Here is a 23,097-nt window from a genome sequence, read left to right on the forward strand (position 1 = left end):
GGTCGAATCCCCACCGAAAAAAAAAGATTTCTGGCAACGTTACTCATGGTGTCCTCATATTTACCTGCAGGTACGTGATCGAGCTTCGTCACGGCGACTTCCAGTGGTCCATCCGGCGTCGGTACAAGCACTTCCAGCAGCTCCACCAGCAGCTGCAGATGTACCGCGCGGCCATGTCCATCCCGCTGCCCACCAAGAAGCACCGCGAGCGGCGGCGCAGCTACCGCGAAGACAACGCGCGCAGGCCGCTGCCTCGCTTTCCCAAGAAGCCCGAGAGCCTGCTGTCTCAGGAAGAGGTCCAGCAGAGGGCGGTAAGTAGGGGCTCTGGCTTGTGGCGTCATCATCGGCATCGTCGACTCGTTTGTTTTCTCAGTGCAAGGCCAACAAGATACCGATATTTCGCTGAGCTTTGTTTGGATTTAAAATCCCTAGGTGCACTGACCCTTGGGCACAGCGACGGGAAAGCATGTGAGGCCGTTGGCGATTTTATAGCACAGTCAATGAGATACACACTATAATCACAAAACCAGAACTTCATATTCTCATATTCAGCGAAAGTGCACCCCTTTATACTTCATAACGCAATGGCGTTAAAGAGCTCGCTTTGCAGAAATGCCGGTGTCGGCGTCGGCGTCGTTGGTTGTGAGCGAAAAATGAGCGTTGTCTGTGAACGAAAATTTGGAATAGAGGCAAATAAACAAATGAATAAATTTTCGGTTCGAGTGGAAATCGATCCCAGGCCTTCCGCGTGGCAAGCAGGTGTTCTACCACAGAGCCACGCCATTGCTTGGCACTGCTTCCGAAAAATATCCCATACTAATATCATGTAATGAGAAGAGTGTCCTTAACGCATGTAATGTTGCGCGGCAGAAGCGTAGACTCGCGCCAGGCGTCAAGACATGTTAATTGCACAACGAGTGGCTGCTTTAAGGGCCCACCCATTACAAAGCGCTCAGACATATTTAATCAGCATCAGCAGCAAAAGCATCACAAAGTAAGCAGCTACGTTGGTTCGCGTTGCCTTACGGACGCGTAGTAGGCACTTCGCGACTGTACTTTCAGTATAGGCATGCTAGGATTGTTTTAAACTGCCAGTGTTACTCGCACAGTCGTTCCTTTCCTTGCGGCATAGTTAAGATGTCCAGCGAGAAGCGAAACGAGCCGATTGAGAAGTGGATGCGAACGAGGCCCGATTACGCTGTCGCGTTCTACTCTCGAGGCGAAGGTCAACTGTACTCCAACTTTATGTTGCATTCTCAAACTACTTCCTACTTCCAAACAATCGAATCGACCCTACTAGTTGTTTACAGTCAAATAATAGTTCTGGTCAAAAATATTCTAATTAATCAAATGACAAAAATGTGCTCTTTTCTATATTTTGTATGTTTTATCTCAGTTACCTAATCCTGGACCCGTCCCACAGAGTGGGTGCGAGCCAAAATCTTAGGATCTGCATAAACAGTCTGTAGCCATTCTTCCTTTTACAAGCGGGTAGACGTGCGCCATATTGTCCTAATTAATTAAACACAAGCATGTAGGTTCATTCCACGCCGTTGCAGTAAAAAGCACAATGCAGCAATAATGTCAGCGATGTGTTCCTAATACCCATCGTCGATACGCCTGGAGGTCTTTTTCCTGTCATACTGGAACGTGAGAAAGCAGTAAAAATGCACAGCCCCCCCCCCCCCCCACCCGAAAAAAAAAAGCGTCGTACGGAGCTTCACCTAGCGGGTATGTGCCACAGAAATTGGGCAAGCCCCGCTGTTCACCTCCGCCCACTCCTAATAATAACAGAGAGCTGAGCTAGTTGAATCCGCCCACTCTGCCCTACTAAAAATGAAGAAGCTGTCTAGCCAAGCGAAGGCTCCTTGTCCTATAGAATGCACCAAATGCGGGCGTTCAATACAATCGACTGAGAATAAAAAAGGAGAAGATTGCTTTCGTCTTCGAGTCGTCTTAGAGAAACGCATGAGCGACCGCATTACTTTTTCCAATAACTACCATGTAGGAACTATCGATCTTCAAGGTATCGAACCGGGGATCTCATGCTCTGCAAAAACGCAAGAACAGCGTGAACGACAGTGGCCACCTTTGATTGATTGATTGATTGATTGATTGATTGATTGATTGATTGATTGATTGATTGATTGATTGATTGATTGATTGATTGATTGCTTGCTTCATTCATTCATTCATTCATTGTGAATAGTATCATCTTCCAAAAACATTCGTGGTCATGCCCACACTGTAACAATGGTTGGGGTCTAACCGCCCAAACCCACGATATGCTTATGAGGGACGCCGTAGTGCAGGACTCCGCAAATTTCGACCACCTCTTGTTCCTTAACTTGCACCTAGATCTAAGTACACGGGCCTCAAGCTGCTCGCCTTCATCGAAAATGCGGCCGCCGCGGCCGTGCCCACGGTTGTTCTTCCATTATTTTCAAGGATACGTTTGCTGTGCACTTATCGCTAATCCATTTTTATTAATGTGCTTACCCGCACAAGCTCATATCGTCGATTCTCTTGCTTTTCACCCTTATGCAGGAGCAGCTGGAAGCCTACCTGAGCAACCTGGTCATGGTTCCAGCCTACCGGATGAACCCGCATACGGTGAGAGACGCCAGGGGGCGCAGTGTGCGCTTTCTGGGAGAACCACAAATAAGTAACTGGTGTTATACATCTTGCAGTGGCTTAATTTTGGACGGGCTTAATTCGAAAGTCGGCCACTACATTCATCGTGGCTTTGATTCACGCCAGTTCCTCGTGCTTTTAGTTCACCATAGTGCAGATCGATTATATTATTGTCGCTGTTATTCTTTCGGTACTAATGCACCATAAGAGGAAGAGATAAATATGGGGACCCCGCAAATACCACCGAGAGTGGCAGCACAACTCGTGGCTACCCTAACTTGACGACGGAAAGGAAAAAATTAACAGAAATATTGAACTGAGCTTACCACACGCGGTGAAGATAAAAGTAACGTAATAAAATTATTTTGTCTTATTACTTTATTTTTAATAACAAGGCTTAAGCAACGCCTGGCAGGTTCAGTCCCGAGCAGCAAGCCTAAGCGTCTTCAATTACTAGCTCAATTTTGTTTTAGACATGTAAGTACAATGCTGTAGGAACCATATGTAAGTATACTTCCAAATTCTGACTACAACGTTGACGATTTTACTTTGCTGTGCAGCATAAGTGTGGCAGGTTCGGTGGTTTGCTAAAGTTGCTTAGTGACTTATTAAAAAGCGCTAAATAACCAGGGAAAAGACAGACTATGCGGGACAGGCGCTGACTTGGTTTGTTTGTTTGTAGTCAGCGCCTGTCCCGTCTGCCATCTTTCTTTTGTCCTGGTTTTTAACACGAAAGTGTTTAATGCCGGGTTCCATCAAACTTTCATGACGTATTACCGTCACGGAAATACGTCAGCAAAATGAACGCCATCAGATGGCAAAGAAAAAAACTAAAAAGTTCCGTTCACAGTAGCCCACAACCCGTACCTTACACATGGGTGTAAGGAATTTGAGCCCTCCCCCCCCCCTCCCCCCCCCCCGGCCCCGCCAGTGGACGCCATCTCGTGTGTACATCAAGACCGGCCACGATGTATAGGCTCGTTCAAACCTACGAATCCACGTCGTCTCGGTCCGCGACAATGGCTCCCTATTAAGTGAATGTATGAGGCAGTCTTTACGCCCCCCTCTTCTTGGGTGACTGGGAGCGGGCGGTCGCCTCCCTGCTCCCCCCCCCCTTCCGCACGCCTATGGCACTGACCCTAACCCCCAACCTCCCTCCTCATAGAGTTAGTACAGAAAAGCTTTGCCAAAAGAGCTCCGACCACAAGAACACGAGGAGGAGGAGAGGTTGAGGAAAGGAAAAGGTGCAGAAGTTGCACCTTTTCCTTTCCTCAACCTCTCCTCCTCCTCCTCCTCACCATACCATTGTTTCCTTTGCAATTATTTACAGATTGGCTAAAATTAGCGCTGCTTAATGTTAAAATAAGGGCAATATAAATAAAACACGGGCGTTATGACTAATTAGAAACGTGCGGACGGTTTTCAACGTTAATTTAAAAGATGTTTAGGAAAGATTCAAGGCTATTCAGGCTATGCACTGTGTGCCGGACTCGCGGCCTAGGAAGATTAGTTTGCAGTCACTTTTGCTACATGGCGCCACCATATCCACTTGAATTCGAGATTGCGGCCGATTGCGCGTCTTCTGACCGAGTTGTGAGTCGCAGTGCGTCATGGTCTGCGCTTTCTGTTCACACGTACTTACAACCCTACTTCGCGTAAGCTCACTTTCATTAATTACGATGAAAACTGATTAGCGCCGTCAAGTCTAGCATGCGTCTCAGAGGCTGGAAACGCTCGCACGGTAGTGTAATGGCGGCAATGGCGGTGCCCCCGTGGTCGGAGATTCTAATGCATGAGCCCCGTGGGGAGCTTTTCCTGTAGAGTTTGCATGAACTCTATGTCCCTCGTCCCGTGACTCCATCTGAGTCGACCCTGCCTCTACCGACAAACGGGAAAGCCTACGCCTCTGAATACAATTCACTAAAGACTGGCAGCCTATATCTAGTTAGTTCGCAGTGTGAGGCAGTAAGCAAGGCGCGATCGGAGTGCTCTCGGCGAGCTGCACAGCCGCTGTGATGTGGGCAACCTCCCAAGGACCGTTCGTCGCTAGCCACGGATGCGGTATTGCTTCAGCGCCGACTGGCGCCGTGCGAGGAATGCAGGAAACTCTTGATATAAGGGGGCTCAAGCGTCCCTCGGCAACCATAAGCCACGTACGACGACGGAGTGTCCACATGTTTGCCTTGTCGGTACATAAGCGTTCGCGCACCGAGAAGACTTAGGAAGCCTTAACTTGAGTACCAGGGCTCTGGGCACAGCGTGGCAAATCCCTCGTCCACGACGAGCGCGGGGAGGAAACGATCTATTTGTAACACGTTCGTTGTGTTGCTGCCTGATGAGGTACGACGGATCAACGGAGAGTGTCGCAGTGAAGGATAAATGGCGTCCTATCAATACTTGCACTGAGGAAAGAAAAGATGTCATGGATGCTGACTTCAAACCAAGGTTTATTTAGAAGCACATCTGTATTCTAGTGCTATCCCAGCTGTGTCACACATGCGAACCGAAAAAGTACATTCAGGAGCATTGCCCTGTTGGCAAAGAGAGAAAGGAAGAAAGCAAGAGAAATTAAGAGAGAAATTAAGAAAGGAAGAGAGAAAGAAAGTAAGGAAGAAAGAAAGGAAAAAAGAGAAAGAAAGATGGAGAAAGGTAGAAAGATAGAAATAGAAAGAAAGGAGGAAAGGAAGAGAGAAAGAAAGAAAGAAAAATAGTAGGTCCGGCAAGAACGCGCCAAGCTTGCCCTGATTTTCCCGGCAGAGAGGGCTCCCGAATTTTTTCTGATTGTTTGAGCTCTTGGGTTACTCATTTCGCTCTCGGTGAATGACGTGGCAATTTAAGAAACCTTCTTGTCGTCGAGCAATCGAATACAGTATCCTGTATAGCACTATGCTTCAGGGACACACAACATTTTAGTGTGGAGGGCGCAAGGCGCTTTTCCGTTTATGATATCAAATGTATAGTGTGTTCTAATGTGTTGTTTGCCGGGTGCGCATATAGCGGCAATTATAATAATAATACTTTTTATTTCTTGAAACAAAACAGTACATTTGATTACGCCTGCCGAGGTCATGGGACGCTTGAGTGGTAGAGCCTGGCAGCCTGCAAAAAACCGAACGCGTTACATTAGCCGTGAAATAAGGCATAGAAAAGAAAGTTATACAATATTTATGAAAAATGTCATTGTCCAAAAAGACCGAAGGATAGCAGTGTTTATTAGGCAGAATTACCATGTTCGATGACCAGCAGACTATGAAAGGATTGCATATGTGCGAACACGAGACATATGTTTCACAGATAAGTACGTCGTAAAAGTTCATTTAATTTGTATTTTGTTTCTATACGGAAGACGCTTGGGGATACTTTATTGAAGTGAGCTGGCACGTAATGGGCGCGTGTTCTATCTGGTGACATGCCTCGCTGAACAACATGGTCTCAAAAAAATAAAAATTTTGTGAAGCTTGCACTAAGCCGCGCAAGGCTTCACACCGCGAAACTGAACGATTCTGAAGACTAATCTGGTTGCTTCTAGGTTGTTTCTAGGCCCTTAGCTAAGTGATACAGGTTGTTTTTAGGTTACTTCTAGGTCGTTGCTAAGCTTTAGCTAGGTGGTGCTAGGTTGTTTCTTCGTTGATTCTCAGCGCAGAGGGGTTCGAGTTGAACCACAGGCAGTCACAGACACGAGACAGATGGCCAAACTCTCGAGACAGAAACTCGCGCTGAAACCAAGCGTTCGCACCTCTCATAGATCTACGGGCAGGTCGTCGTTGGCGTAGGCCTTCCATCGCTTCGGGATCTTCTCGCCGCCGCCGTTGCCTTTCCCGTTCCCTAGTGTTGGCCTATCCGTTGCCTTCCTTTTTTATTGGACCAGTGGTAAAATTTCTGTGGCACATACCCGTTTATGATGATGATGGTTTCGTGAAACGAGATACAAGGAACGATTTGCTAAACAGCTTTGCTGTTAAAACCCCGTTCTTCAACGATAAACAGAGAAGCGAGATCGATTGGAGTTTCCTCTGCTTAACTTCCTCGCTGACGCCCTGTCACTTGACCCGACAGATGCAGTTCCTCGAGGTGAGCCACCTGTCGTTCGTGGGCGGCCTGGGTCCCAAGGGCCGCGAGGGACTCGTCTACAAGAGGTCCGGTGGACACCACAGTGCCAGGGGCTGCGTCCGCCTCCACTTCCTCTTCTACCAGTGCTGCAGCAGGTGGCGAAAGAGGCGAGTGCAAGTTGAATTAATAATACCTAGAGGCGGCGCTGGTGGTGATTTATTAACAAAATAGAGGTGTTGGACCTCTTTAGACGTTCTTACAGAGTAGGTGGAGTCACTATTCTGAGACCCTATTGGTTGAAGCCGCCGCCCTCTGTACCAATGCCTGCTGGCTCTATGTACCAAGGCCTGCTGGGCCTGAAGGTCTGAACGGCCGAGCAGGACAGCCACCCAGTTCTCTCGGGTAGGGTTGGGTTGAGGAGTAAGGGCTGTGTTGTTTTGACAGGCCCACACCTTATGGTAGTCGTCCGCCACCTCTCCACAGTGCTGGTACTGTCCTGTGACCGTATAGGGTCGAAATGTTTTATTATTGCAGGACATAGCATCGTATTGGTCTGAAGTCTTAATAGGATGCGCTCGTCTGCTTTGTTCGACTCCCTTGCCTATGGACAGATGCGCATGGGCGAGCAGCGGAATGCACATCAACACACGATGAACGCCCAAGAGAGAACACGATCTTTATTGCGTGCGTATTGCGCCACGGGATTCAGGCGCTGTAACTGGGAGCGCACCGCTAGGAGTTCGTGTCGCTGTAAGCGTGCCGCTACAATACCATTTATTTAATGAAATACATTTGTGTATTAAATTTCTGTTTGATAAGAGTTTAAAACAGCGCAACCGCGTGGACGTAAGATGATGAACGAAAGACACGAACACTGTCTTGCAACTGAAATTTTAATGGAAGCTTTCCTCGATATAATGCAGATAGAACCTTCTAACAAAAAGAACACACAAAAAACGCACTACCGCATCGGCAAGCCAGCGTATCAGAGATGGGCACAATCAGTGGACATACACAATGTAGGGTCGTTTAATGTTAGTGTTTTTCGGAAGACGCATGCGCCCTTATGTTTCTTAAAGAAGAAAGCCTATGCTAGTTCACGGGTTTTTGTTTTATCTACAGCAAGAAGTCTCGCTAGCCTCTGCAGCACTTCACACTATATGTATCGAATGGAGCATGAAAGGCAAACACTTGCTGGCTGTTAAGTGAAGACAGTCTATATTTAGTATAGACCTTATATAACGGTGCAACTAGAACATACACTTTGTTCCGTGACTGCACAGGTGGCTAATCGCGAAGGACACCTGCGTGTTGTACGTCCGCCCTCGCGACGGCGTCATCAAGTCGGTGCTCCTGATGGACCAGGGCTTCCAGGTCCAGTCCGGCTTCATGGCCACGGGGGTCAACCACGGCCTGCTCGTCACGAACCTCACAAGGTATATACCTTTGCGTAGTGTCCATACTGTATTCCTATTCATAGGCTTCACTTGTTGATGTGGTTCACATTCAGCTGCACTTCTTGAGGGATTTTCGGCCATTTGACAGCTTGCAAAGTAGTTACTGCGCATATGTGAGCAGGTTTTCCATACGAAAGCCTCGACCGCAGAGAAGCAGACAAATCTGTTTTAGATGCGAAGCATCTTTCAGCGGAACTCAAACCGGTGGTGGCGTGCAGCGTGACCACCCTTACTGCACATGCGCAAACCCTCTCCACGTACCTCCTCTCCACACACCTTCTCCCCCTCACCACTTCCCATGTCCCACTTTCCCCCTCTCCACTTCCCTTGTATTCCTTCCCCTTCTCCGCTTCCCCTCTCCCCTACCCCTCCCCCTCCCCTTCTACCCCATTACACTCCCCCTCTCCACTCCCCCGCTGAAACGCGGGCTCGACATGCCGAAACGCTGCTTCGCATCGCCTCTCTCGCATCGCCCCTCTCCTGCGCAAGTCCGCGGTGAGCGCCAGCGCATGCGCGTCCCCCCTCTCTCTCCTCGCCTACGATCCCTCCCTCACGCGCCTGACGACCGCGTTCCCCGCTCGCCCTGTGAGAATTAACGGCCAGGCTAGAGGTAAGACACGACGCGCGTAGCGTTCCTCTTCGCGTTCCACGACGCGAGGTCGGTAGCATGCCCAACTAACGCCAACGGAACGCGATCGTGCAAGTGCTCCGGCTTCGCATCACCTCATGGTCCCATTTAGCGGGAGATGGTGTCATTTTTTTCCATTCACCACTAATTACTGTATTTCCTTTCTCTCGTTTCCCCCTTTCTCTCCATACAATAGGAAACTTACCATGAAACGTCATATTCCCGCAGTATTTTTGGAAAAGTCTTGTAGCTGATACCGCACCTTCGTTGGAGTGTGGAGGGGGGAACACCGTTAGAGCGATAAAAGACGTCTGGGAGCGAAAGGCTTTGTGGGAAGAAAACATTCTTGCTGGAAAGCCAACTTACAGCTGTTTCCAAAGTGCACGCCAGGGGGCGCTCACTATTATGCGAAGTGTCAAATCTGCTCGCTGATGAAGAAATTTCGAGCCGTGCTTGCATGATATATACAATTTAAGTTGTTCCCCAGTAGCCGTAAGGTGCACCAACGCCTCCTATAACTCAATGCCTGGAACGTGAGCCGCGAGCGCCGTGCCTTTCCCTCGGCTGTTCCCTGCTACTTTTCGAACAGTGTTCAGCGCCTATCGCGGCGTTTCTTCGTAAACACACGCAGCTCTCGCTGCTGCTTCCGAGGAGCTGATAACGTCATTTCATTCGACTAAGTGGTAAGGTGGCGAGCGCTCTCCCGCGGCACCTGGTCGGAACACGCGCCAGGAGGCCTGGCGTCTGCTTTCGTCTCCGGCAGGAGGCTCTATATGGAAAAGAGAGCGACGTTCCATGCATATAGTTAAAGGAAGCGTTCGGTGTACATAAGCCGGAGTCTTGAACATGGAATGCTCAACGGGTGATGTAGTTGTCGGATGTACTTATCTTCCAACTGTGTGTGTATTTGTGTACATGTGTGTTAGTGTTTTGAAGAATGCTCATGAATGGATTATGTGCCTTATGAGCATTGCCCCTCAAATGCATACGTATCAGGGAAACACGCACATTCAGTAGAACTTCGTCTACTAACCTTTAATCATTTCGCTTCGACCAGGACTACTCTGCAAATGTGGATGTGATGTTATCAGACACAATATGAAATTTATTATGCATTGCGTGTCGTCGTCAGGAACCTCCTGGTGAAGTGCTGGACGAAGCGTAAGGAGCGGGAGTGGAAGGACCACCTGCAAGAGTTGGCCAAGACGTCGGGCCGCGACTTCACGCACCCGAACCGATACGACGCGTTCGCCCCGGTCCGCACCGCGAGTCGCTGCCGCTGGTACGTACGTAAACATGTACACTCCAGTCCACTGTTAAAGGGAACATTCTAATGAGCACCTTTCATATTGCTGACTCCCTAACGGCAAGTGGATGTTGAAAGAAGAGTCTGGTGTTGGGCCTGTTGGTACATAGCTTGGAAAATCGACGAACCCAGCCTTCAAAGACACGTACACAAGAAAAGAAGTTTTGACGACCACACACGCTGGGACTATACAACAGTTTAATGTAATAAACAGCTACTGGAAAGAAAACGAAGACGCACATACGACATACATGATAACGTAGAGGTCTCTACGTTATCATGTGTGGCTCACGTGCGTCTTGGTTTTCGTTCGAGTAGCTGTTATTGCATTGAAGGCTGTGGCTAGGGTTACGTCCAGACGTAACTGTAGTCACCGCTATCGTTACGTCCGGAGTAAACTCCCTAGATTTTTCCCTGTTGAAGAGCAGGGAAAAATCTAGGGACTTTAGTCCAGATGTGGTTTTCCACAAACGTGAGTACATTATTTTCCTGTTGCTCAGTGAAGGCCCTCTGCGCCCTTCGGGCGCGGAAAACTAATCGTGGCTTCGCCCTCGCTTCGCGAGTGCGGCCATTTCGCTAACGCTCAATGGCCGGTTGGCAGGGTCTCCGTCACGCGCTACTGGCCGCTATCGCGGCCACGCGCTGTTTAGCCCGCGCGCCTACCCCTTCGGGGCAGGCGGGGGCGCACGTAACCCAAGAGCCGTGTCGCGCTTCTCTGGAAACAGACTTCTGCAAAGCCTTCTGCGACAAAAAAGAAAAAAAAACCCAGCAGCGAGGTTCGAACCAACGTCCTCGCAGTTCCGAGCACGACGCGTTGGCCACTGCGCCACTGGGGCCAATCGGTTCGGTAGGTCTAACGGGCTGTATTTGTATTGTCACGCTGGAGGTAACTTTTAAGACTCGTTATTCTTACGTCCCAGACGTAACTGCAACGGCTCTTACCGTTACGTCTAGACGTAACGCTAGACACTGCCTTCATTAAACTGTTCCTAGTCCCAGCGTGCGTGGCCGTCAAAACTCCTCTTCTTGTGTACGTGTCTTTCAAGGCTGGGTTCGTCGATTTTCGAAGACGTGGAAAGATCCTTCGTGCATGGCGCTATCCTGTCAAAAGGTGTCGCACTTGTCAAGCACTAGTAGTTTTATGCAAATCTAAGCAACTATACTTTTGTAGGAGAGCCAAATCCAGACATACCCTGCACTCAGGTGTTCCCTTAAGCAATGGGCCCGGGTCGTCTGTACATTCAACATGACTATTAACCCCTCTATGGTTACATGAATTCATTTCACGTTCTCCTTGAACAGAGCTTGCAACAAACACGTTATAGTCATGAAAAGCTAAGACACTCAGAACAGCTTCTTGAAATGGCGACTGCTTTGAACTTACAATGGTGACTGTCTGTTTTTACAGCTTCTAACAAAGGAGTAACAAGGGGAGGGGTTAGGTGGGTCAAAGTCCTTCTTTCGAAACTCTAAATTTTGTATTTGTATACATACACGCACACGTACAAACGCAGACATAGGCGTATGGAAGCAACCCTTGGAATACTGCAGGTACATTGACGGGTCCAAGTACTGCGAAGCGGTGGCCAATGCCATCGACATGGCAAGGGAGGAGATTTTCATCGCCGACTGGTGGCTCACCCCCGAGATCTACCTCAAGCGTCCCGTGGTGCCAAACAACCGTTGGCGATTGGACCAGCTTCTGCAGAAGAAAGCTGTGAGCTGTTGCTTCATTGTTGCAGCTGTTACCACAATAACTAATCTCATTGCTTCTTTCTTTCTTTCTTTCTTTCTTTCTTTCTTTCTTTCTTTCTTTCTTTCTTTCTTCCTTTCCTTCTTTCTTTCTTTCTTTCTTTCTTTCTTTCTTTCTTTCTTTCTTTTTCTCTTTCTTTCTTCCTTTCTTTCTTTCTTTCTTTTGATTTTCTCATGCTTGTGTGTGTCTGCCTTTTTGACTCCCTTTACTCTGCTTCTTAGGTTCCTTAAAATGCCTTCAAATGGCAAGGTACTAGAACGGAGTAATCGAGGAAATAAATTTGTGCACGTCAAAGCTAATGACGACCTTTTAAATGCGAAGCATTTGTTAGCGAACCCAAGGCACTTTTAGCCACGGGCCGCGGTATACGGGTATGAGCCACAGGTGATTGACAGATTTTATCTACCCAGGAATGGCGATGACAGACATACGGTACGAAGAACTTTATTTAAGGATCCGGAGAAGTGCCACCCCTTAGGGTGACACCGCGGGCCGTTCCCACGTGGGGACAGTTAGACCTAGCCTAACCGCGCATCGCAGGCTCTCTGGACAGCCCAAAGTTGATGCTGATATTCCGAGCTCTTGAGGGCCGAGCTCCATTTCTACTCTGTGAGGTCCTTATCCCCACGTAACGAGGGGCACCGCCAAAGCATGTGCTCTAAATCGCACGTTCCCCCGCAGCCAGGGCATTGCGAGCTGAAGTCACTTGGGAATAGACAGTGCATGAAAGCGAGATTCGGATAAGAATTAGTTTGTAGCATCGGTCATCGCCTGTGGTCTCGTGAGCTTTTTGTGTGGTGGAGGAAATACTCTTCTTTCCAGATAAAAATGCTTCGTGAATTCATTAAATGTGAATAAAGTGTCTCGGAACTCTTGAACCCTGCTCTGTGACAAGGCTTCTCCTCCCGCGCGGAGAGTTAGTACGCGCGCTTTGGAGTGGGCGATGTCGTTGAAGTTGGTGAGCGACTCCAAAGTTTGACCTAGGTGTGCCGGGAACCAAATGATTGTGTACATAGTTATGGTCCGGTTCTTAAGAACGTCATGTGCTTGTTTATCAAGACATTGGTAATTTAAATGCGACAGCGTTTAGAAAAACCGACATCGGCAGAGTTGATGCGACGAATGCAAAGAATAAAAATTAGGATCCCAGCAGGAATCGGACCTGATGGTATGCGTTTACCGTTGAGGCAGTAACGCGTTTATTAGAAGATTGTCACAGCTGAAGCGATCAGCGGTCCAAGCCGAGCAAGCGCGAGCACCAACAACCACCGTCGTCGTCGTCTTCTTTCGCTGGCGTTCTTGTCTGCGCCCTACCATGTTACAGACCCAATAATTCTGCGTGGCAATCAGATATTCTACCGCAGCGCCAAGCCAGGTCTATAAACTTCTCTGGAAATATACCCTATGCAGGCGTAATGTCGGTGCAACGTCAAGTGGGGTTGTAATGCTGGCTATCTAATTTTATAACAAAGCAATAAACACTGCATATGTACTCCTACGATATAGGCGTCATGTCAGGTTAACGTCAGTTGTGGTACCAGTGTTGGCTCCGCTTTTATTACATTTCCATTCCTATGAATCAGCAAGCTTCAGTCAGCAATAATAAACAATATTCAAGCATTGTTCGACTCCGAAGGAATGCGCTAACGAAAGTTACGTATAATATTCACATCATCGCAAAGCAAAGTGCACTTCGTTTCCATAATACTGAGGTATGTTTTCTAACGTCAATGCTGACGTTACGTCAGGCCATAAGTTACCACTTAAACCCATGTGTTGTAGAAGTGCCTGGTAAGCTCACGATGTGCACACAACTACTACGCTCACAAAATCACGTCTATCCACCTCGTAACGCTAGGCTCAAAGCCAAAAACAAATGCAGCACAGAACTACTCGCTAACTGCCTCGTATGAAAGCGATTCCCACAAGGCGTGGGATCTGCCGAATTTTTCTTCTAACCAACGTGATAAACTGCAGCTTTCTGACACGCGCGCTGAAAATAAACATGATTTCTGTTCCGGTTTCGCATATCATTATTGCCAATTCGTTGAATTTTAGGGGCGAAGCTCCTTGAGGCGGCACCCGTTCGTCCCTCGTAGTAGTGCGTAACCAGTCGTAACGCTAGTACCAGATCTTGACCTCCAAGGTGGTGCCGGTGGGAGATTTTTCCTGTGCGTTGTTGAACAATAAAAAATTCGCAGCGTGCGCGTTAACTAAAAAGCCGACTTCTTCTGTCTCTCATTCCCATTAGCAGCCATTATTTACCTCCAAGGTAGTGCCTGGTGAGATTTCTCCTGTGCGTGATTAAACAATAAAAATTTTGTTCAAAACGCCGTTGATTGATGAAATAAACCAACGAAAGACGCCAGATGTTTTGTAAAAGCAAAACGAAAGAACGCCAGATGTTTCTAAAGCAAAACGAAAAGACGCCAGCTGCTTAACGAAAGACGCCAGATGTTTTCTAAAGCAATGGTTTTCTTAACAATGAAAATTCACAGCGTACATGTAAAATTAAAGTGAGCTGCAAGTCGTCATAACTCATCGAACCTTTAGTATAAACGCGTCCGATCTCACGTCGGTGATGATGTACTGGGCAGAATTCACGGAAGGTTCACGGTTTACCGATGAACCTCCGAACCTCCGCAGCTTCGCCCACTCATCATCATTCACTCCGTGGATATGCTGTGATTTTTTTCTCTTTGCCGCAACCCCCCCTCCCCTATTCGCGGTGCGGCCCACGCCGCGTAGGCTTCATGCATCTCGCCCTCCGCCTCAAAAGGTTGCCGACCCCTGGTCTAGACAATCTTTATTGCTCGATGCAGTGTATTTAATACTGTTGAGAACTGAAACTCTTGTAACCAGCCGAAACATTACTTCATCTGGCGCGCTATCATGGTGCCAGTAATGAGACACAGCAACAGCATGCCGTAGGATCGACGCTGAAAGAGGCGGTTATTGAAGCAATGGAAGTAACAACGATAGCTCAAGGGCAGCAGTATAGCATGGCACTTCGCGCAATGAACCTGCCGAGCACGAGAATAGCCATCGTCAAGAATAATCCACCGCCGAGAATAATCAGCCGGGCCCGCGGACTTTTCTGTTTACCTGACGCATGGGCCGAATAACGAGCTATAAAACGAACAACGAGCGTCTGGATTATTACGAGAGTTCTTACTTTGAACGGCTTTACACCATCGTGTTGTGTTAATCATGTTTCCTTTATTGTGCCGCGCAGCTGACTTCTTGGTTTTACTATACGTTTGCTCTCATAGTATACCAAATATAGTAACCTCAACCAGGCACGTAGGCAGAATTTTTTTTTCGGGGGGGGGGGGGGGGCAAGGCAAATCTTTCGACAGAAAGTCTGCCCATGGCAAAATAAAAAGAAAAGTTGCCCGGAAATATAGAGGGCTGCACGCATTTCGGGGGGGCGGGGGAGGGGGGGGGTCCGACCCCGCCCTCCCTCTTGCCTACTTGCCTGATCTCAACTAGGGCTTCAATAATTGTGGACCAACGGTAAATTTCTGAACAAAACGTGGGAAAACGCGACGCTTGTTCTCAGTAACGTCGTTTCTTCTGTTTCGCGTGTTTTCCTCTGACCAGGAGGAAGGCGTGAAGGTGTTCGTGCTCCTGTACAAGGAAGTGGAAATGGCGCTCAACATCAACAGCCTTTACAGCAAGCAGAAGCTGGCGGCCATGCATCCCAACATCAAGGTATCTGGTCCGATAGAATGATATACATATAGCTTGATTGCATGTGATGTCTGTGTGCCGTACTCATATGAATGGCTAACCGATAGTTGCAGTAATGTAATAGACAGGCCGTCGGAACCCTGATAGTGTGTGTGCCACAACGGAGCGCACCCTTGTTAGAGAAGTATGGGACCGTGGCTTTGATAAAGGCAACGGGCTTTTCATTGCGATAGCAATTATATGGACACTTTCGACGGGTTTTTGCCGTCGCCGTCATGTCTCGCATAAAGTCCAAATTGATAACATCCTCTGCGCGTAGTATGTTCTACCGCGGGTAAAAGCGCGCGAGCGGGCTGGACGAATGCGGCTGAAGCGGATATCAAACGGGCCGACCCATCTACGTCGCTCGGAGGGCGAATGCGATAACGTCAGCCCGCTCGGGAGACCTGCCGTCGAAGCAGAAAAGAAGCGCCCTGTCAGTCTTGAACGAGCATGAAAAGACGCGAAGAGGGATGGAGTGTAGCTCGAGCAGCAACTTTGCACTTTGACTCTAAGGGCGCGGTCGCGATCGCTGGCGCGCGTGCTATCTTGGCAGCCATCACCGGGCGGCTCGCATAACCTTCTACGTGCAGCGCTCTCAATGCGAAGAGGCCGCCCTGGAGCGGCGGCCGTATTCTCTCACACCAGCGTTTTGTAAAGTTACACGAGATCGGATCCAAAAGAGTTAGCTGCCAGCCTCACTTCGTGTAACATTACAATTTGTTGCTATCGCATTCATTGCTTCGCCCTTGCAGTGAGACTGACTTTTTTCTTGAGGCGAAAGCTCTAGATCCTCATCAAACGCAAAAATTGACCGTCGGCGTCGGCGCCATCGGCGTCAACACAAATGATTCAAAAAATCATCACCACGCAATCACGTCCCCATAGGGCGTCATCATGGCGTCATATAACATGACTTTGCGTGATTACGTCGTCACATGACACTGTCGCTTGGTCGAAGGTGGGCCGATCACGGAGGAAGTGCTAAACCATGTGAGGTGCAGAAATCTTGCAATGCCTCCGATCCTGGAGGCAATACAGAACGACGCTAGGTTTCGGAGGGCGGCGGGGGTATCGATACATATGATCGATACATCGACTGAAAAGAAAAATAAGTCGACTTTTGCCTTCGAGTCGCCTTAGGCGAACGCATAAGGACCCTGTGAGTTTTTTTACGATATCAATTACAAAGACACATCAAGTGAATATTTGATGACGGCGTCGTTGTTGCCGTTGTGGTACGTACAAGGTCCAAGTGCAATAAGACCCCATGTAGCCCCACGTTTGGTACGCTGTGTAATTCAGCAAAAAAAAAAACATACGAAAGAGTGCGCTGTCTTCGCGCGCGCGGATAGAGCAGAGAGACGGTCATTGTGCCCAGGCCAGGAAAGGGGCAGGCGAGTGCGGCAGAGGTGAGTGTAACGCGCGCCTTTCCTTAGGTGAGGCCGGCATGAGGAGATCAATGTCGTAAAAGGCGGTGCCCTCCATGCTGTACTTGGGGAAAACGACGCGCATGCCGAATCTTGCGGGTAATCTGTGATAGTTCCAAGGGATGAGCGATTCCAGAAATCTGGTCGCTTGGTGGCACTGTCTTCGCCGTCATTCCAGGATTTCTGCACGCCTGATATTGCAGCTCGCGTCATTTCAAAGAAGTGAGTGGGAACGCAGCGCGATTACTCAATTCCATTTGCACTGTTTGTTACGCAAGCGTTGTGAAACCCATTGTTCGGATCCGTCCAGTAAGGTGTGTTTGTGTTTGCCTGTGTGTATTTGTGTGAGGTGCGTTTGTGTTTGCCGACACCATTCCTGTCAGTTTCATTCGTACGTAAATGTTTGCCGAAATATATATTGTCGAAAAAGCTCCGAACCTTTTTATATCTTTTGGACGCTTTGCTACGCTATCGGTGCTTGGCCTTTCTGGAGGAACCAATTTTTCCACTGCTACGTGGGGCAATCTAATCCCTTGCCTCCCCCGAAAATGATAAATGAAAAATGCAATTGTTGTTCTTTAGGGCGGGCTTAGCACGCAGTGGACCGCCCTCACATCGGAACAGAAAGGCCGGGCCATAACTGTTCGTCGAGGTCGGGGCTGCGTAAACCGCACCCGAGCGTGAAGAAGTGTTGCTTTCATCGCCACGTAACGCGGGACACCGCCAGAGCACATGGTCAAAGTTCGATAAGTCGTTTTATAGCGCACATGCATTTGTTGTCTGAATTTCGTGGTAAATCTTACGAAGGAGTAGGGCATTTTGGTATGTCCCCGTCTGTAGAAGCCCTAGCTTCAAATCCTGAGGTCTATTGAGTTTGCACTGTGCGAGGGAGTAGATGCTCCGAGCCAAGTAAAAGTGCTTAGTATGCTCGTCGTACGAGGAAGGAGGGTCCCGGTTGTCGTGACCCCCAACGTCACGGCGCCCGACGTCTTCCCACGTTGTGTACCTCGAGAGCAGTGGGACCACATCACTGTCGCCCCGATCCCACGAAACATCTACCGTAACACATGCCACTGCACAAACACACGACACAACGAATCGAGACACTTGAATCGCTGGGAACCAAAACCAGCACGCGAGACCGCGCGCGTTAGCCACACACCACGCGGTGACGTTACTGCTGACGTCACTAAGGGGCAGATAACCAGCGAGCAGTGCCTTCTTTGGCGAGGGCGTGACTCGCTCAGGTTAATACTCACCATGAGTGTGAATCAACGCTCATGACGGAGAACCAGCGAGGAGTTACAAGCATTATGATAACACTTTGCATAGGTAAAGATACAAAACCTGTCAATGAGATTCCCTAACTCACCGCAAAGGCTTAGGGGCTATGGCGTTCCGCAGCTTATCACGGGGGCGCGGGTTAAATTCCCGGTCCTCATGCTTCTGTGGCTAATTATTAACTGATGGCAACATCGTAAAATTACTAATATCGAACACTGTCGTGGCAGATTCGTGGCCACGGAGGCCTTTGGCGCAAGCAAAATGCACAAACTTCTGTGTCTTTCAATTTAGGTTCACGTTTAGAAAGCCCATGCGGTCGGTTTGCCTCATAATTATATTGTAGTACGGACACGTAAATCTCCAGAATTTATTAAATGCGTGCAGCAGTTTTTAGCTCCCTTCCTCCCATTCGAAAAGACCGGCCATGTAACACCTACAGAACCGGATGCGATGCCTTGTCACCCCCATAGTAGTGGGGGGGCCAGATGCGGTGTTATGTCCCGGTTCGCGTTATGATAACGTCATTAACAACTACCTATAAGATAAATCGGATGTCAAGCGCACCTGTGTAACACGGAGTTCATGCCTACGCCAAGAGGAGGAGGCGCCCTAGATCTCATCTTCGCCTGAGGTTTCGGAAACGTGCAACCGTTTGCACAAGTATCCCGTGCTTCAGTATTCAACGTCCCATGCTTGCCGTCATGGGTGCTACCGTTTCGAGGAAAGTTCATTAGCACGCCTTTAATGTCACAAATGCTGCGTGCTTGAAAATTCGCAATCGTCGTTACGTAGTTAGTTCTTTCGCTTGCCTCAGTATCTCCCTCCCTGATTTATTTCCTGCGCGCCCCGCCTCTTGTGAATCCTGGTTATGGCGCCCGTTGCAGATCCTGAGGCACCCAGACCACGTGACCGGTGGCATCCTCCTCTGGGCCCACCACGAGAAGCTGGTGGTCATCGACCAGAAGTTCGCCTTCCTAGGAGGGCTAGACCTGTGCTACGGACGCTGGGACGACTTCAACCACAGGTACGGGTACGACTCTCTCGTTGGAGGTTTCGAGAAGCAGTTCCAGCCCGCTTGTGTGGCGCCGCATTCGCGGTTCGGGCGTCAAACCCCGCATTAATTGCCGCATCTAGTGCATAGCCTCTGTGATCTGGTGGCGTTAGGGTTGACCGACTCGCCATGTCTTTCGGATTATCAGTACAATATACGGATATTTGCCACTTTGTACAGTTGTACGATGCAAAAGTAAATCTCCCAGGAAGCATCGCAGAACGTAATTTCGCGAGTTTCTTTAGCAGTGTTTACAAGAAATTTGAAGTTGATCTAACCACTTACAAATACAAGTCCAGTAGGATAACCCATAACAATTGTCAACTCCATCGCTCAGCTAGGTGAGCCGGGATTATGCTTCAGACGGCCATGTGCTCCTGGCAAAGTGTCACCAGACTGGACATTTCCACAGCCACACATGCTCTGAGGACGTCTTGAAGAACGACAAGTCGGCGACCACAACCATTCTGTAAAAATACCCCCGCGCACCCTACACACACGCACGCACACACACACACACATACAAACACACACACACACACACACACAACACAAACACCCTCGCACACGCACTCGCGCACGCACACTTAGGGATGATTTTGCAGGCTATTACCAATTGTATGTCCCTCTCCTTGGCAGGTCTGCGTTGTTCTTCTCAGAGGATATGTTGCCCACTTTTAACGATCCCTTGCCCGTACCCCAATTTTCCGAGAATGCCAGCGCAGCCTACTGCATTTCCATTATTTGGCGCTCATTCTCTGTGCTAGCCATGCGAGAAAGACAGCAACCTCGGTTATCTGCTCTGTAGACGCAATGTGCTTGATCCGTGTGATATCTAAGTAGGATCTACAGCTGTGTACTTTGTTTTCTCTCTCTCTCTTGCAGGCTCACAGATGTAGGTGGAATTCAAATGCAGAGGCAGATCTCCAAGTCGGAGCAGCCTGAAGTCAGCACATCTATGAGCGAGGTACATCGTACGGTAGCTGCCTTGAAAAAACATATTTCAAAACGACATTTTGCTTGTTTTCCTTGTGAAGGGTGCGTAGAGCGAACGATAATTTTTGGAGTTTTAGGGTTTTCTTTTTTCTTTTTTGGCGGTCTGACGAACGCCTTACGCGGTTGACTGATTCGTTTCATTCCACTAATCTTATTGTATTCGCTGGTTTTTTGTTTGCTTGCTTTTGTGTAACAGGTGGCGAACAGGCTTCTCGCGTCGCACCGGTTACGCAAGCAGCAGCAATCCAGTGGTGACGCCGGGCTCACCGAAGGTTACGGGACGACCGACGCTGGTAAGAGTCCTTTCTTTACATACTGCCGGGCTTGTTTGATTTCCTTTGCCTTAATTTAGGGGGTTTCTCTTTCTTGTCTCATTGCAAAAAGAAAGTACAGGAGCTAACGGCGCACAGCACCTTCATGGTTGCTGCTCTACACGCAGTGCACTGCTTCACATGACATGCACTTCTTGCATTGTAAAGGAAGCACAGTTTAGAGAAGCACCAGAAGCTTTATCGAGATAAGGCCCTTAAGGAAATAGGAGCACAAGATGGAGCAGCACTCCAGTGCACTAGAAAGACAGCGATAGTCCGGTGTCTTTTATATTTCTGGTCACTCGTGTGCCTTAGCGTGTTTCCCACCATATGGTAAATGGCTCTTCAGTTTGCGTTTCATTTACTGCGAACAGCAGTGCTAGTTCTCCATTGCGAAAAGAACTGTACACATCCGCCCGTCCGTCAGTTTGCACAATGCTTATCTCTATCCCAGGAGAAGCTGCTCTTGGCCTCTTTGGTTCTGGCTGTATGGAATGTTTGCCGCTAAAAAAAGAAGACACGAGAACGAAAGAAAGGAACGCAGATGCGCTCGTATTGTCCTGTCTAGGTACCTGTCCTTCGTTCTCGTGGCCTTTTTAGCGGCAAATATGTCATTTAACTGTACCGCCGCACCGGCGCTGTTGAAGATATCTAGGCGGCCCTCCCTAATGGTCATTCCGTGCAAAAGTCCACAGTATCCACTGAATTGTTTCAGCACGGCATGCTCGCAACCAGAGTGGCAGCCTAGAGGCTAAAAGGTCGCGCTGTTCAAGAGGACGCGAGTTTGGTGGCCGTTTACGGCGGCCGCATTTCGATCGCAGAAAAAGACAAAAAACACCGGTGTACTTACATTTCCATGCACGAGAGGAAACCTCAGTTAGTCGAGCATAGCGGCGTCGGCGGGCATCGTAGCCAATCTGTGTTTTTTGGTGCGCAAAACCTTGTTTGTCGGAAAGCGCTCGTCTTGTCGTGTCCCGTCTTCGTCTGCAGTGCACTTAATTCAGTTACACCATGTAAAACCCCCTGATTTAGGAAGGCACTCTTTTGGGCTAGTTGGCATCTATTAATTGCTACGTTTTTGCGAACCGCTTGAGGACGAGGACAGAGCTGCACTTGTTGGTTTGAGCACTTGTACACTTACGCTTGAGTCTGTGCAGTGGCGGCCGCATTTCCATTTAGGCGAAATGCACGCTTGACGCCCCTGTACTTAGATTCAGGTGCACGTTAGAGGACACCATATGGTCAAAATTTGCGGAGCCCTCCACTACGGTGTCCCTCAAGATCATATCGCGGTTTTGGGACGGGAATTCCCAACAATCATAAATCAATCACTTGTGTCCTCTTCCTGTGAGCGTTGCGCAATTACGTAGCTCCTGATTTAGCTTTAAAGACATGCTCGATTAACTTCGATGTGCACTTCGGTCTCCTCGTATAGCGGATGGCGGCGGCGACGCGACTACGCCAGGCACCGCCACCGACGCTGACGCCAGGAACCGAGGCAGGCGCTCCCTGTTGGGCGGCAGGCTCTCCACGGCTGCCGCAGCCGGCGGTGGCACCGTCTACGTCGACCAAGAAGAGGGCAGGGTGGTCGTCGGCGATGACGGCTCGTCCAGGATCGCGTCCAACTTGATGCGCGCCAGGCGCGTATTCCGAGCTGTCACGGTGAGTCAGCACGGTCTCCATGAGATAAGAAATAGTAGAGAAGGAAAGGCAGGGAGGTTAACCAGTTTAGGACAACCGGTTTGCTACCCTACACATGGGAACAGGGTGGAGGAGGAGCTTGAAAGATGGCGAAGAAAGAGAAAGAGAGGAAAAAGTTAGCCTTTGTCGAGGTAGTGCGAGAGCTCAAACCAATGTACGAACATTTTCATTCTTTCTTAAATTAAATTTATTATGGTCCCCTACTGCTGACGAGAAGGTCGCGGGATCAAATCACGGCCGTGGCGGCAGCATTTTCCATGCGTGCTGTAAAGCTAGAGGTCCATGTGCCTAGATGATTTAGGCATGCGTTAAAAGAACTCAAGGTGGTCGAAATTTCCGGCGCCCTCCACTACGGCTTTTGTCGTAATCATATCCTACCTTTGGGACGTAAAGCCCCAACTATTATTAACTTAAATTCACTTTTGGACTCCCATATGTCAAACCTGCTTCGCTAAACGTTTTGGTATGCATTGATATTGCTATACAACTAATAGCAATGTAAATCCAAAGAAGGCAAAAGTTCAGGAGAAGTTGGAGGCTTAGGCGGCGAAAAATCATTGAGCAGGGGATGTCTCTGTTGCCAACGTTTCGACAAGCCGTCTTGTCTTCTTGAAGGCTGCAACTGCCTTGAAGTCGCTGCCTTGACAGAAGACCTCTGGTCGAAGTGTTGGCACCAGAGGAATCCCCATGCTCAATGATTTTCTTCTCTAACAGTAATGCAGGAGCACGTTCAAAACATTCCCGGCGATTCGAGATGGTTTGGT

The 23,097-nt window shown here is 48.9% G+C and overlaps 1 protein-coding gene across 1 annotated transcript in view; it reads left to right on the forward strand.

Annotated features, from left to right (window-relative positions):
• The window catches only part of LOC119402104 (phospholipase D1), a 78,395-nt gene that overhangs the window by 52,365 nt on the left and 2,933 nt on the right, over positions 1-23,097 (forward strand). Inside the window, exons 4-14 of the mRNA XM_037669212.2 lie at positions 71-311; positions 2,548-2,613; positions 6,691-6,851; positions 7,968-8,120; positions 9,902-10,051; positions 11,627-11,792; positions 15,432-15,542; positions 19,159-19,298; positions 20,211-20,292; positions 20,518-20,614; positions 22,068-22,294. Coding sequence (XP_037525140.1) covers positions 71-311; positions 2,548-2,613; positions 6,691-6,851; positions 7,968-8,120; positions 9,902-10,051; positions 11,627-11,792; positions 15,432-15,542; positions 19,159-19,298; positions 20,211-20,292; positions 20,518-20,614; positions 22,068-22,294 — 1,594 coding nt within the window. The remainder of the gene's footprint in view (positions 1-70; positions 312-2,547; positions 2,614-6,690; positions 6,852-7,967; positions 8,121-9,901; positions 10,052-11,626; positions 11,793-15,431; positions 15,543-19,158; positions 19,299-20,210; positions 20,293-20,517; positions 20,615-22,067; positions 22,295-23,097) is intronic.

Source organism: Rhipicephalus sanguineus, chromosome 8 (assembly GCF_013339695.2).
Source record: "Rhipicephalus sanguineus isolate Rsan-2018 chromosome 8, BIME_Rsan_1.4, whole genome shotgun sequence".
NCBI classification, from domain to species: domain Eukaryota; kingdom Metazoa; phylum Arthropoda; class Arachnida; order Ixodida; family Ixodidae; genus Rhipicephalus; species Rhipicephalus sanguineus.